At 35.3% G+C, this 16,286-nt stretch overlaps 1 protein-coding gene across 1 annotated transcript in view; it reads right to left on the bottom strand.

Moving 5' to 3' along the window:
- The window catches only part of fam78ab (family with sequence similarity 78 member Ab), a 16,065-nt gene extending 13,626 nt beyond the window's left edge, over window positions 1-2,439 (bottom strand). The window contains exon 1 of the mRNA XM_077213913.1: window positions 1,363-2,439. Within this exon, the coding sequence (XP_077070028.1) occupies window positions 1,363-1,655 (293 nt within the window). The 5' untranslated portion in view covers window positions 1,656-2,439. The remainder of the gene's footprint in view (window positions 1-1,362) is intronic.
- Window positions 2,440-16,286: the final 13,847 nt, after the last annotated feature.

The following is a 16,286-nucleotide window of genomic DNA, read 5'->3' as shown; positions in this document are numbered from 1 at the left end:
CGACACTTTCACAGTTAATGTGTTTCACTCACATGTTATTATAGACAGACGTTTGATCACTGATAATAAATATATAAAGAGCACGTGCAAATCATAACTCTATTTTACAGTGTCCTTATTACTTCAGTAGTAACAATAAATTATGCATAATTACATCCTAAAACAAACCCTATAGTAAATACATGTAGTTAATTATTATCACTTAGTAATTAAATGTTTAATTACACTGTAACAAAAAGTGTAACCCATTACTTTAGTGTCCTTGTTACACACCTTGTTAGTTACTATATTAATAACAATAAATGGTAACTCTTTATTTTACAGTGTTCTTGTTACATATGTTACATGTGATTACCATAGTAATAACAGTAAATTAAGCATAATTACATCTAACCCTAAAAAGAACTAAAAAAAAAATCGCATTACTGCTAATAAACTGCATGTAATTAATGTGTAATTATGGTGTGGAGCTGCTGGTAATTACAGTTATGTTACATTGTAATTGTAAAATTACGTACTGAGTAATATCAATTAAAAACACGTACTTTCAGATTAATCGCATGTAATTATGCATAATTTACTGGTGTTACTATAGTAAGCGCATGTGACGTGTGTAAGGACACTCTCATGAAGTGTTACTATATTAGCTAAAGCAGTAAGTTGTAAATAAAATAATAATTATTAGTCTTCCTACATCAACATTTCAAGCTTAATGTCGTGTTGCTTGCCGTTTCTGTAAATAAATATGAACTTTACTAACAATAAAATCTGTTTTCAGTCTAGTTGCAGTTTGTAGATTTCTGTTATGTATGTTAATTCGTTTTTTTTTTGTTTTGTTTAATCGTTTTTTATTATTTATTTTTTACTTTTTTACTGTTTTTCTCTCAACTTTGCACGGACCCCATTAGTGGCCCTTGTGGGTTTCTGGACCCCAGTTTGAAAACACTTGCATTATAGTGTTGGTTACACTATTTTAAGGTGTCTGTTACAGTGTAATTATATATTTAAGCACTGAGTAATATTAAGTAACTGCATGCACTTACTATAGGGTTAGGGTTTGGTTGAGGGTTAGTTGCATGTACTTATGCATAATTTACTGTTATTACTACGGCGAGTATGTAACATAAGTAACAAGGACACTGTAAAATAAAGTGTTACTTAATTGCATGCATAATTAACTGTTATTACTACGGTAAGTACATGTAACATACTGTATGTAACAAGGACATGTGAAATAAAGTGTAACTTTGCATGCATAATTAACTGTTATTACTTATGTAAGTACATGTATGTAACAAGGACATGTGAAATAAAGTGTTACCATAGAGTTGGACTATTGTAACAGCATTTTTTCTTACTTACATCCCTTTCGATCCGTATTTGTTGTAAAACTCCATGTGGTTGCACGCCTGAATCCATCCGACCGTCCAGCTCTCTTTCCCGGCCACGGGCGGCACGATGACCCGGGCTGACGCGCGGAAGTGCGGCGTGCGGTAACGCAACACCACGCTGGAGGACTCGTCGATGCTGGTGGGGTTCGAGTCGATGGACGAGTTGACCTCCAGAACCATGACGCCGTCGCGGAAACTCTTGGGTTTGCATCTGATACTCTGAATACAGCCCATCACAAGCAGCGCGAGCGGCCAGCAGAACATCAACCCTCAAAATAACGCTCACGACGCGCTGTCACTCAGAATAACGCGCACTATACGCGCTGCCACTCAGAATAACGCGCACTATACGCGCTGCCACTCAGAATAACGCGCTCTCAGAACGCTTCGCTCAAACTCTAAACGACGCGTCGCGGTGCCGCGTCAGGACGGAACGGAACGGCGTTCCTCTTATTTAAAAGTAAACAAAAGAAAATAAATAAAAACAATGTTCGTCAACTGTCCGTCATTGGCGAACCGCTCAGCTCGCACATATTAATCTTCTCCAATCATCACCAAACGGGCATTTCTGCGTCATAACTCTCACAAACACTGGTTTCAGATTAAAACAAATAAATAGGTTAAACCCATCGGCTCAGGATAGGCTACTGTTGGCATGTTGCAGGCAAATCAATTATTTATAATTGCTATAGTGTGTTTGGGTATCAAAAAGGACGCTGGAAAAGTCATTTTTTTGCATTGGATATTCACATTGTCGTGATGTTCTGTGAGTTTGTCCTTGAGGTTCAGTTGGAGGAAGCTCACTTTCTCGTGCACTAATGAGTGAACGATCCGTGTCGCGCGCCGCAGCATCCAGGTGAACTTCATCTGCCGGTAATGAATAAACATGAGAGATGAATGAATCAGTCCGGCTGTCACGAACACACGTGTTGTGTTGAACAGCCCATCGTTGCCCCGTCCCTCTTCATCGGTTATAATCCATCATCCTCCACATCCTCATCCCTGTGTCTCAGCCTCCGTCCCGCAGCGCTGTGAGAGGCACCGCATCAGCTGCAGCTGCTCGACTCCGAGCGCCTGTGTCGTCACTTCCGCTCCGCGACGCGCGCATCATGGGGTGTGTAGTTCTGTTGAAAGAGGCGCTCTTCATCTATTCATCTTTGACAGCTACACACCATTAGTTTTTTTTTTTTACAACTTTACGACTTTTCTTTATCGAGATTAGCAAGCCATAAACTATCTTTAAATGGGTGGAAACAGTCTACCATATTAAATATAGTTGACATGTATTTTGCTTTGTGTATATGATATTTCACAAATAAAATAATAATTTTAATTGTGTTGTCCATTTCCAGGAAACCAAAAGTCTATCAGGGTCATTCCTCACAAAATTTAGAAAAATAATATTTTTTATATACAATAATGAATCATGATATGTAATTATGTTTAAGGCTACAGTGATTTAAAATATTGTTTTTAAATTATCTTGGTCAAGCATTTATTAAACAAAATCAATGAAATGGTAGATCAAAAATTTCCACCCTGTTGGGGACAAATGAAGAGTATAAAATACTTATGATTCTAATTTATGGGCATTGTGTACATTTCTTAGACAACTCATGTCCCTTTAAAAGTATATCAGTTAATAAATTATCAGAAAAATAAATATATATAATATGTAAGAATTGTAGTTACTTTCTAACAAACGCATCATTTTGAATTGTTAGTATTTATCTTTTTGTGCTATTTGTATAAATTTATTGTTAAAAAAATGCTTAAGAGGGTGGACTAAGTAATAACAGGGTGGACTAACAACAGGGTGGAATAAGTAATCATAGATCGGATTAAATAATAACTGTGGACTAAGTAATAATAGAGTGGACTGAGTAATAACAGAGTGGACTGAGTAATAACAGAGTGGACTGAGTAATAACAGGGTGGACTAAGTAATAACAGGGTGGACTAAGTATTAACAGAGTGGACTAAGTAATAATAGAGTGGACTAAGTAATAATAGAGTGGACTAAGTAATAACAGGGTGGACTAAGTAATAACAGAGAGGACTAAGCAATAATAGAGGGGACTAAGTAATAACAGGGTGGACTAAGTAATAACAGAGTGGACTAAGTAATAACAGGGTGGACTAAGTAATAACAGGGTGGACTAAGTAATAACAGGGTGGACTAAGTAATAATAGAGTGGCCTAAGTAATAATAGAGTGGACTAAGTAATAACAGGGTGGACTAAGTAATATAGAGTGGACTAAGTAATAACAGTGTGTACTAAGTAATAACAGAGTGGACTAAGTAATAACAGAGTGGACTAAGTAATAATAGAGTGGACTAAGTAACAACAGAGTGGACTGAGTAATAACAGGGTGGACTGAGTAATAACAGGGTGGACTAAGTAATAACAGGGTGGACTAAGTAATAACAGTGTGGACTAAGTAATAACAGAGTGGACTAATTAATAACAGAGTGGAGTAAGTAATAACAGAGTGGACTAATTAATAACAGTGTGGACTAAGTAATAACAGAGTGGACTAATTAATAACAGAGTTGACTAAGTAATAACAGAGTGGACTAAGTAATATAGAGTGGACTAAGTAATAACAGTGTGTACTAAGTAATAACAGAGTGGACTAAGTAATAACAGAGTGGACTAAGTAATAATAGAGTGGACTAAGTAATATAGAGTGGACTAAGTAATAACAGAGTGGACTAATTAATAACAGAGTGGACTAAGTAATAACAGAGTGGACTAAGTAATATAGAGTGGACTAAGTAATAACAGAGTGGACTAATTAATAACAGAGTGGACTAAGTAATAACAGAGTGGACTAAGTAATAACAGAGTGGACTAATTAATAACAGAGTGGAGTAAGTAATAACAGAGTGGACTAATTAATAACAGTGTGGACTAAGTAATAACAGAGTGGACTAATTAATAACAGAGTGGACTAAGTAATAACAGAGTGGACTAAGTAATATAGAGTGGACTAAATAATAACAGTGTGTACTAAGTAATAACAGAGTGGACTAAGTAATAACAGAGTGGACTAAGTAATAATAGAGTGGACTAAGTAATATAGAGTGGACTAAGTAATAACAGAGTGGACTAATTAATAACAGAGTGGACTAAGTAATAACAGAGTGGACTAAGTAATATAGAGTGGAGTAAGTAATAACAGAGTGGACTAATTAATAACAGAGTGGACTAAGTAATAACAGAGTGGACTAAGTAATATAGAGTGGACTAAGTAATAACAGTGTGTACTAAGTAATAACAGAGTGGACTAAGTAATAACAGAGTGGACTAAGTAATAACAGAGTGGACTAAGTAATAACAGTGTGTACTAAGTAATAACAGAGTGGACTAAGTAATAACAGAGTGGACTAAGTAATAACAGAGTGGACTAAGTAATAATAGAGTGGACTAAGTAATAACAGGGTGGACTAAGTAATAACAGAGTGGACTAAGTAATAACAGAGTGGACTAAGTAATAACAGAGTGGACTAAGTAATAACAGAGTGGACTAAGTAATAACAGGGTGGACTAAGTAATATAGAGTGGACTAAGTAATAACAGTGTGTACTAAGTAATAACAGAGTGGACTAAGTAATAACAGAGTGGACTAAGTAATAATAGAGTGGACTAAGTAACAACAGAGTGGACTGAGTAATAACAGGGTGGACTGAGTAATAACAGGGTGGACTAAGTAATAACAGGGTGGACTAAGTAATAACAGTGTGGACTAAGTAATAACAGAGTGGACTAATTAATAACAGAGTGGAGTAAGTAATAACAGAGTGGACTAATTAATAACAGTGTGGACTAAGTAATAACAGAGTGGACTAATTAATAACAGTGTGGACTAAGTAATAACAGAGTGGACTAATTAATAACAGAGTGGACTAAGTAATAACAGAGTGGACTAATTAATAACAGTGTGGACTAAGTAATAACAGAGTGGACTAATTAATAACAGAGTGGAGTAAGTAATAACAGAGTGGACTAATTAATAACAGTGTGGACTAAGTAATAACAGAGTGGACTAATTAATAACAGTGTGGACTAAGTAATAACAGAGTGGACTAATTAATAACAGAGTGGACTAAGTAATAACAGAGTGGACTAAGTAATATAGAGTGGACTAAGTAATAACAGTGTGTACTAAGTAATAACAGAGTGGACTAAGTAATAACAGAGTGGACTAAGTAATAATAGAGTGGACTAAGTAACAACAGAGTGGACTGAGTAATAACAGGGTGGACTGAGTAATAACAGGGTGGACTAAGTAGTAACAGGGTGGACTAAGTAATAACAGTGTGGACTAAGTAATAACAGAGTGGACTAATTAATAACAGAGTGGAGTAAGTAATAACAGTGTGGACTAAGTAATAACAGAGTGGACTAAGTAATAACAGAGTGGACTAAGTAATAATAGAGTGGACTAAGTAATAATAGAGTGGCCTAAGTAATCACAGAATGAACTAAGTAATAATAGGCTGGACTAAGTAATAACAGGGTGGACTAAGTAATAACGGAGTGGACTAAGTAATAACAGGGTGGACTAAGTAATAATAGAGTGGCCTAAGTAATAATAGAGTGGACTAAGTAATAATAGAGTGGACTAAGTAATAACAGGGTGGACTAAGTAATAACAGGGTGGACTAAGTAATAATAGAGTGAACTAAGTAATAATAGAGTGGACTAAGTAATAACAGGGTGGACTAAGTAATAATAGAGTGGACCAAGTAATAACAGAGTGGACTAAGTAATAACGGAGTGGACTAAGTAATAACAGGGTGGACTAAGTAATAATAGAGTGGCCTAAGTAATAATAGAGTGGACTAATTAATAACAGGGTGGACTAAGTAATAACAGGGTGGACTAAGTAATAACAGAGTGGACTAAGTAATAATAGAGTGGACTAAGTAATAACAGGGTGGACTAAGTAATAATAGAGTGGACCAAGTAATAACAGAGTGGACTAAGTAATAACGGACTGGACTAAGTAATAACAGGGTGGACTAAGTAATAATAGAGTGGACTAAGTAATAATAGAGTCGACTAAGTAATAACTGGGTGGACTAAGTAATAACAGGGTGGACTAAGTAATATAGAGTGGACTAAGTAATAACAGTGTGGACTAAGTAATAACAGAGTGGATTAAGTAATAACAGAGTGGACTAAGTAATAATAGAGTGGACTAAGTAATAATAGAGTGGACTAAGTAATAACAGAGTGGACTAAGTAATAATAGAGTGGACCAAGTAATAACAGAGTGGACTAAGTAATAACGGAGTGGACTAAGTAATAACAGGGTGGACTAAGTAATAATAGAGTGGACTAGGTAATAACGGAGTGGACTAAGTAATAACAGGGTGGATTAAGTAATAACAGAGTGGACTAAGTAATAATAGAGTGGACTAAGTAATAATAGAGTGGACTAAGTAATAACAGAGTGGACTAAGTAATAACAGGGTGGACTAAGTAATAACAGAGTGAACTAAGTAATAACAGGGTGGACTAAGTAATAACATGGTGGACTAAGTAATAACAGAGTGGACTAAGTACTAACAGAGTGGACTAAGTAATAATAGAGTGGACTAAGTATTAATAGAGTGGACTAAGTAATAACAGAGTGGACTAAGTAATAACAGTGTGGAGTAAGTAATAACAGTCTGGACTAAGTAATAACAGTGTGGACTAAGTATTAACAGAGTGGACTAAGTAATAACAGTCTGGACTAAGTAATAACAGAGAACTCTAAGTAATAACAGAGTGGACTAAGTAATAACAGTGTGGACTGGACTGAGTAATAACAGAGTGGACTAAGTAATAATAGAGTGGACTAAGCAATAACAGGGTGGACTAAGTAATAAAAGGGTGGACTAAGCAATAACAGGGTGGACTAAGTAATATCAGGGTGGACTAAGTACTAACAGAGTGGACTAAGTAATAATAGAGTGGACTAAGTATTAATAGAGTGGACTAAGTAATAACAGAGTGGACTAAGTAATAACAGGGTGGACTAAGTAATAACAGGGTGGACTAAGTAATAACAAAGTGGACTAAGTAATAACAGTGTGGACTAAGTAATAACAGAGTGGACTAATTAATAACAGAGTGGAGTAAGTAATAACAGTGTGGACTAAGTAATAACAGAGTGGACTAATTAATAATAGAGTGGACTAAGTAATAATAGAGTGGCCTAAGTAATAACAGAGTGGACTAAGTAATAATAGGGTGGACTAAGTAATAACAGGGTGGACTAAGTAATAATAGAGTGGACTAAGTAATAACAGGGTGGACTAAGTAATAATAGAGTGTACCAAGTAATAACAGAGTGGACTAAGTAATAACGGAGTGGACTAAGTAATAACAGAGAGGACTAAGTAATAATAGAGTGGACTAAGTAATAACAGGGTGGACTAAGTAATAACAGGGTGGACTAAGTAATAATAGAGTGGACCAAGTAATAACAGAGTGGACTAAGTAATAACGGAGTGGACTAAGTAATAACAGGGTGGACTAAGTAACAACAGAGTGGACTAAGTAATAATAGAGTGGACTAAGTAATAATAGAGTGGACTAAGTAATAATAGAGTGGACTAAGTAATAACAGAGTGTACTAAGTAATAATAGAGTGGACTAAGTAATAACAGAGTGGACTAAGTAACAACAGAGTGGACTAAGTAATTACAGTGTGGATTAAGTAATAACAGAGTGGACTAAGTAATAATAGAGTGGACTAAGTAATAACAGGGTGGACTAAGTAATAACAGGGTGGACTAAGTAATAATAGAGTGGACTAAGTAATAATAGAGTGGACTAAGTAATAACAGGGTGGACTAAGTAATAACAGGGTGGACTAAGTAACAACAGAGTGGACTAAGTAATAATAGAGTGGACTAAGTAATAATAGAGTGGACTAAGTAATAATAGAGTGGACTAAGTAATAACAGGGTGGACTAAGTAATAACAGGGTGGACTAAGTAATAATAGAGTGGACCAAGTAATAACAGAGTGGACTAAGTAATAACGGAGTGGACTAAGTAATAATAGAGTGGACTAAGTAATAATAGAGTGGACTAAGTAATAACAGGGTGGACTAAGTAATAACAGGGTGGACTAAGTAATAATAGAGTGGACCAAGTAATAACAGAGTGGACTAAGTAATAACGGAGTGGACTAAGTAATAACAGGGTGGACTAAGTAACAACAGAGTGGACTAAGTAATAATAGAGTGGACTAAGTAATAATAGAGTGGACTAAGTAATAACAGAGTGTACTAAGTAATAATAGAGTGGACTAAGTAATAACAGAGTGGACTAAGTAACAACAGAGTGGACTAAGTAATTACAGTGTGGACTAAGTATTAACAGAGTGTACTAAGTAATAATAGAGTGGACTAAGTAATAACAGAGTGGACTAAGTAACAACAGAGTGGACAAAGTAATAATAGAGTGGACTAAGTAATAATAGAGTGGACTAAGTAATAACAGGGTGGACTAAGTAATAATAGAGTGGCCTAAGTAATAATAGAGTGGACTAAGTAATAACAGGGTGGACTAAGTAATAACAGGGTGGACTAAGTAATATAGAGTGGACTAAGTAATAACAGTGTGTACTAAGTAATAACAGAGTGGACTAAGTAATAACAGAGTGGACTAAGTAATAATAGAGTGGACTAAGTAACAACAGAGTGGACTGAGTAATAACAGGGTGGACTGAGTAATAACAGGGTGGACTAAGTAATAACAGGGTGGACTAAGTAATAACAGTGTGGACTAAGTAATAACAGAGTGGACTAATTAATAACAGAGTGGAGTAAATAATAACAGTGTGGACTAAGTAATAACAGAGTGGACTAAGTAATAATAGAGTGGACTAAGTAATAATAGAGTGGCCTAAGTAATAACAGAATGAACTAAGTAATAATAGGCTGGACTAAGTAATAACAGGGTGGACTAAGTAATAATAGAGTGGACTAAGTAATAATAGAGTGGACTAAGTAATAACAGGGTGGACTAAGTAATAATAGAGTGGACCAAGTAATAACAGAGTGGACTAAGTAATAACAGAGTGGACTAAGTAATAATAGAGTGGACTAAGTAATAACAGAGTGGACTAAGTAATAATAGAGTGGACTAAGTAATTACAGTGTGGACTAAGTAATAACAGAGTGGACTAAGTAATAATAGAGTGGACTAAGTAATAACAGTGTAGACTAAGTAATAACAGAGTGGACTAAGTAATAACAGAGTGGACTGAGTAATAATAGAGTGGACTAAGTAATAAAAGTGTGGACTAAGTAATAACAGAGCGGACTAAGTAATAACAGAGTGGACTAAGTAATAACAGTCTGGACTAAGTAATAACAGAGAGGACTAAGTAATAACAGAGTGGACTAAGTAATAACAGGATGGACTAAGTAATAACAGAGTGGACTAAGTAATAATAGAGTGGACTAAGTAATAATAGAGTGGCCTAAGTAATAACAGAATGAACTAAGTAATAATAGGCTGGACTAAGTAATAACAGGGTGGACTAAGTAATAATAGAGTGGACTAAGTAATAATAGAGTGGACTAAGTAATAACAGGGTGGACTAAGTAATAATAGAGTGGACCAAGTAATAACAGAGTGGACTAAGTAATAACGGAGTGGACTAAGTAATAACGGAGTGGACTAAGTAATAACAGGGTGGACTAAGTAATAATAGAGTGGACTAAGTAATAATAGAGTGGACTAAGTAATAACAGGGAGGACTAAGTAATAACAGGGTGGACTAAGTAATAATAGAGTGGACCAAGTAATAACAGCGTGGACTAAGTAATAACGGAGTGGACTAAGTAATAATAGAGTGGACTAAGTAATAATAGAGTGGACTAAGTAATAACAGGGTGGACTAAGTAATAACAGGGTGGACTAAGTAATAATAGAGTGAACTAAGTAATAATAGAGTGGACTAAGTAATAACAGGGTGGACTAAGTAATAATAGAGTGGACCAAGTAATAACAGAGTGGACTAAGTAATAACGGAGTGGACTAAGTAATAACAGGGTGGACTAAGTAATAATAGAGTGGCCTAAGTAATAATAGAGTGGACTAATTAATAACAGGGTGGACTAAGTAATAACAGGGTGGACTAAGTAATAATAGAGTGGACTAAGTAATAATAGAGTGGACTAAGTAATAACAGGGTGGACTAAGTAATAATAGAGTGGACCAAGTAATAACAGAGTGGACTAAGTAATAACGGACTGGACTAAGTAATAACAGGGTGGGCTAAGTAATAATAGAGTGGACTAAGTAATAATAGAGTCGACTAAGTAATAACTGGGTGGACTAATTAATAACAGGGTGGACTAAGTAATATAGAGTGGACTAAGTAATAACAGTGTGGACTAAGTAATAACAGAGTGGACTAAGTAATAATAGAGTGGACTAAGTAACAACAGAGTGGACTGAGTAATAACAGGGTGGACTAAGTAATAACAGGGTGGACTAAGTAATAACAGTGTGGACTAAGTAATAACAGAGTGGACTAAGTAATAATAGAGTGGACCAAGTAATAACAGAGTGGACTAAGTAATAACGGAGTGGACTAAGTAATAACAGGGTGGACTAAGTAATAATAGAGTGGACTAGGTAATAACGGAGTGGACTAAGTAATAACAGGGTGGATTAAGTAATAACAGAGTGGACTAAGTAATAATAGAGTGGACTAAGTAATAATAGAGTGGACTAAGTAATAACAGAGTGGACTAAGTAATAACAGGGTGGACTAAGTAATAACAGAGTGAACTAAGTAATAACAGGGTGGACTAAGTAATAACATGGTGGACTAAGTAATAACAGAGTGGACTAAGTACTAACAGAGTGGACTAAGTAATAATAGAGTGGACTAAGTATTAATAGAGTGGACTAAGTAATAACAGAGTGGACTAAGTAATAACAGTGTGGAGTAAGTAATAACAGTCTGGACTAAGTAATAACAGTGTGGACTAAGTATTAACAGAGTGGACTAAGTAATAACAGTCTGGACTAAGTAATAACAGAGAACTCTAAGTAATAACAGAGTGGACTAAGTAATAACAGTGTGGACTGGACTGAGTAATAACAGAGTGGACTAAGTAATAATAGAGTGGACTAAGCAATAACAGGGTGGACTAAGTAATAAAAGGGTGGACTAAGCAATAACAGGGTGGACTAAGTAATATCAGGGTGGACTAAGTACTAACAGAGTGGACTAAGTAATAATAGAGTGGACTAAGTATTAATAGAGTGGACTAAGTAATAACAGAGTGGACTAAGTACTAACAGAGTGGACTAAGTAATAATAGAGTGGACTAAGTATTAATAGAGTGGACTAAGTAATAACAGAGTGGACTAAGTAATAACAGGGTGGACTAAGTAATAACAGGGTGGACTAAGTAATAACAAAGTGGACTAAGTAATAACAGTGTGGACTAAGTAATAACAGAGTGGACTAATTAATAACAGAGTGGAGTAAGTAATAACAGTGTGGACTAAGTAATAACAGAGTGGACTAATTAATAATAGAGTGGACTAAGTAATAATAGAGTGGCCTAAGTAATAACAGAGTGGACTAAGTAATAATAGGGTGGACTAAGTAATAACAGGGTGGACTAAGTAATAATAGAGTGGACTAAGTAATAACAGGGTGGACTAAGTAATAATAGAGTGTACCAAGTAATAACAGAGTGGACTAAGTAATAACGGAGTGGACTAAGTAATAACAGAGAGGACTAAGTAATAATAGAGTGGACTAAGTAATAACAGGGTGGACTAAGTAATAACAGGGTGGACTAAGTAATAATAGAGTGGACCAAGTAATAACAGAGTGGACTAAGTAATAACGGAGTGGACTAAGTAATAACAGGGTGGACTAAGTAACAACAGAGTGGACTAAGTAATAATAGAGTGGACTAAGTAATAATAGAGTGGACTAAGTAATAATAGAGTGGACTAAGTAATAACAGAGTGTACTAAGTAATAATAGAGTGGACTAAGTAATAACAGAGTGGACTAAGTAACAACAGAGTGGACTAAGTAATTACAGTGTGGATTAAGTAATAACAGAGTGGACTAAGTAATAATAGAGTGGACTAAGTAATAACAGGGTGGACTAAGTAATAACAGGGTGGACTAAGTAATAATAGAGTGGACTAAGTAATAATAGAGTGGACTAAGTAATAACAGGGTGGACTAAGTAATAACAGGGTGGACTAAGTAACAACAGAGTGGACTAAGTAATAATAGAGTGGACTAAGTAATAATAGAGTGGACTAAGTAATAATAGAGTGGACTAAGTAATAACAGGGTGGACTAAGTAATAACAGGGTGGACTAAGTAATAATAGAGTGGACCAAGTAATAACAGAGTGGACTAAGTAATAACGGAGTGGACTAAGTAATAATAGAGTGGACTAAGTAATAATAGAGTGGACTAAGTAATAACAGGGTGGACTAAGTAATAACAGGGTGGACTAAGTAATAATAGAGTGGACCAAGTAATAACAGAGTGGACTAAGTAATAACGGAGTGGACTAAGTAATAACAGGGTGGACTAAGTAACAACAGAGTGGACTAAGTAATAATAGAGTGGACTAAGTAATAATAGAGTGGACTAAGTAATAACAGAGTGTACTAAGTAATAATAGAGTGGACTAAGTAATAACAGAGTGGACTAAGTAACAACAGAGTGGACTAAGTAATTACAGTGTGGACTAAGTATTAACAGAGTGTACTAAGTAATAATAGAGTGGACTAAGTAATAACAGAGTGGACTAAGTAACAACAGAGTGGACTAAGTATTAACAGAGTGGACTAAGTAATAACAGGGTGGACTAAGTAACAAAAGAGTGGACTAAGTAATAATAGAGTGGACTAAGTAATAATAGAGTGGACTAAGTAATAACAGAGTGGACTAAGTAATAATAGAGTGGACTAAGTAATAACAGAGTGGACTAAGTAATAATAGAGTGGACTAAGTAATTACAGTGTGGACTAAGTAATAACAGAGTGGACTAAGTAATAATAGAGTGGACTAAGTAATAACAGTGTAGACTAAGTAATAACAGAGTGGACTAAGTAATAACAGAGTGGACTGAGTAATAATAGAGTGGACTAAGTAATAAAAGTGTGGACTAAGTAATAACAGAGCGGACTAAGTAATAACAGAGTGGACTAAGTAATAACAGTCTGGACTAAGTAATAACAGAGAGGACTAAGTAATAACAGAGTGGACTAAGTAATAACAGGATGGACTAAGTAATAACAGAGTGGACTAAGTAATAATAGAGTGGACTAAGTAATAATAGAGTGGCCTAAGTAATAACAGAATGAACTAAGTAATAATAGGCTGGACTAAGTAATAACAGGGTGGACTAAGTAATAATAGAGTGGACTAAGTAATAATAGAGTGGACTAAGTAATAACAGGGTGGACTAAGTAATAATAGAGTGGACCAAGTAATAACAGAGTGGACTAAGTAATAACGGAGTGGACTAAGTAATAACGGAGTGGACTAAGTAATAACAGGGTGGACTAAGTAATAATAGAGTGGACTAAGTAATAATAGAGTGTACTAAGTAATAACAGGGAGGACTAAGTAATAACAGGGTGGACTAAGTAATAATAGAGTGGACCAAGTAATAACAGCGTGGACTAAGTAATAACGGAGTGGACTAAGTAATAACAGGGTGGACTAAGTAATAATAGAGTGGCCTAAGTAATAATAGAGTGGACTAAGTAATAATAGAGTGGACTAAGTAATAACAGGGTGGACTAAGTAATAACAGGGTGGACTAAGTAATAATAGAGTGAACTAAGTAATAATAGAGTGGACTAAGTAATAACAGGGTGGACTAAGTAATAATAGAGTGGACCAAGTAATAACAGAGTGGACTAAGTAATAACGGAGTGGACTAAGTAATAACAGGGTGGACTAAGTAATAATAGAGTGGCCTAAGTAATAATAGAGTGGACTAATTAATAACAGGGTGGACTAAGTAATAACAGGGTGGACTAAGTAATAATAGAGTGGACTAAGTAATAATAGAGTGGACTAAGTAATAACAGGGTGGACTAAGTAATAATAGAGTGGACCAAGTAATAACAGAGTGGACTAAGTAATAACGGACTGGACTAAGTAATAACAGGGTGGACTAAGTAATAATAGAGTGGACTAAGTAATAACAGAGTCGACTAAGTAATAACTGGGTGGACTAAGTAATAACAGGGTGGACTAAGTAATATAGAGTGGACTAAGTAATAACAGTGTGGACTAAGTAATAACAGAGTGGACTAAGTAATAATAGAGTGGACTAAGTAACAACAGAGTGGACTGAGTAATAACAGGGTGGACTAAGTAATAACAGGGTAGACTAAGTAATAACAGTGTGGACTAAGTAATAACAGAGTGGACTAATTAATAACAGAGTGGAGTAAGTAATAACAGTGTGGACTAAGTAATAACAGAGTGGACTAAGTAATAATAGAGTGGACTAAGTAATAATAGAGTGGACTAAGTAATAACAGAGTGGACTAAGTAATAATAGGCTGGACTAAGTAATAACAGGGTGGACTAAGTAATAATAGAGTGGACTAAGTAATAATAGAGTGGACTAAGTAATAACAGGGTGGACTAAGTAATAATAGAGTGGACTAAGTAATAATAGAGTGGCCTAAGTAATAATAGAGTGGACTAAGTAATAATAGAGTGGACTAAGTAATAACAGGGTTGACTAAGTAATAACAGGGTGGACTAAGTAATAATAGAGTGGACTAAGTAATAATAGAGTGGACTAAGTAATAACAGAGTGGACTAAGTAATAATAGAGTGGACCAAGTAATAACAGAGTGGACTAAGTAATAACGGAGTGGACTAAGTAATAACAGGGTGGACTAAGTAATAATAGAGTGGACTAGGTAATAACGGAGTGGACTAAGTAATAACAGGGTGGATTAAGTAATAACAGAGTGGACTAAGTAATAATAGAGTGGACTAAGTAATAATAGAGTGGACTAAGTAATAACAGGGTGGACTAAGTAATAACAGAGTGGACTAAGTAATAACAGGGTGGACTAAGTAATAACAGAGTGAACTAAGTAATAACAGGGTGGACTAAGTAATAACATGGTGGACTAAGTAATAACAGAGTGGACTAAGTACTAACAGAGTGGACTAAGTAATAATAGAGTGGACTAAGTATTAATAGAGTGGACTAAGTAATAACAGAGTGGACTAAGTAATAACAGTGTGGAGTAAGTAATAACAGTCTGGACTAAGTAATAACAGTGTGGACTAAGTATTAACAGAGTGGACTAAGTAGTAACAGTCTGGACTAAGTAATAACAGAGAACTCTAAGTAATAACAGAGTGGACTAAGTAATAACAGTGTGGACTGGACTGAGTAATAACAGAGTGGACTAAGTAATAATAGAGTGGACTAAGTAATAACAGGGTGGACTAAGTAATAAAAGGGTGGACAAAGCAATAACAGGATGGACTAAGTAATATCAGGGTGGACTAAGTACTAACAGAGTGGACTAAGTAATAATAGAGTGGACTAAGTATTAATAGAGTGGACTAAGTAATAACAGAGTGGACTAAGTAATAACAGGGTGGACTAAGTAATAACAGGGTGGACTAAGTAATAACAAAGTGGACTAAGTAATAACAGTGTGGACTAAGTAATAACAGAGTGGACTAATTAATAACAGAGTGGAGTAAGTAATAACAGTGTGGACTAAGTAATAACAGAGTGGACTAATTAATAATAGAGTGGACTAAGTAATAATAGAGTGGCCTAAGTAATAACAGAGTGGACTAAGTAATAATAGGGTGGACTAAGTAATAACAGG

This window comes from Siphateles boraxobius, unplaced genomic scaffold, assembly GCF_051911475.1.
Source record: "Siphateles boraxobius isolate OS27281-9 unplaced genomic scaffold, OSU_SipBor_1 67, whole genome shotgun sequence".
Taxonomy (NCBI): domain Eukaryota; kingdom Metazoa; phylum Chordata; class Actinopteri; order Cypriniformes; family Leuciscidae; genus Siphateles; species Siphateles boraxobius.
The sequence above is the reverse complement of the archived record's forward strand: the minus strand, read 5'-3'. Positions and strand labels throughout refer to the sequence as shown.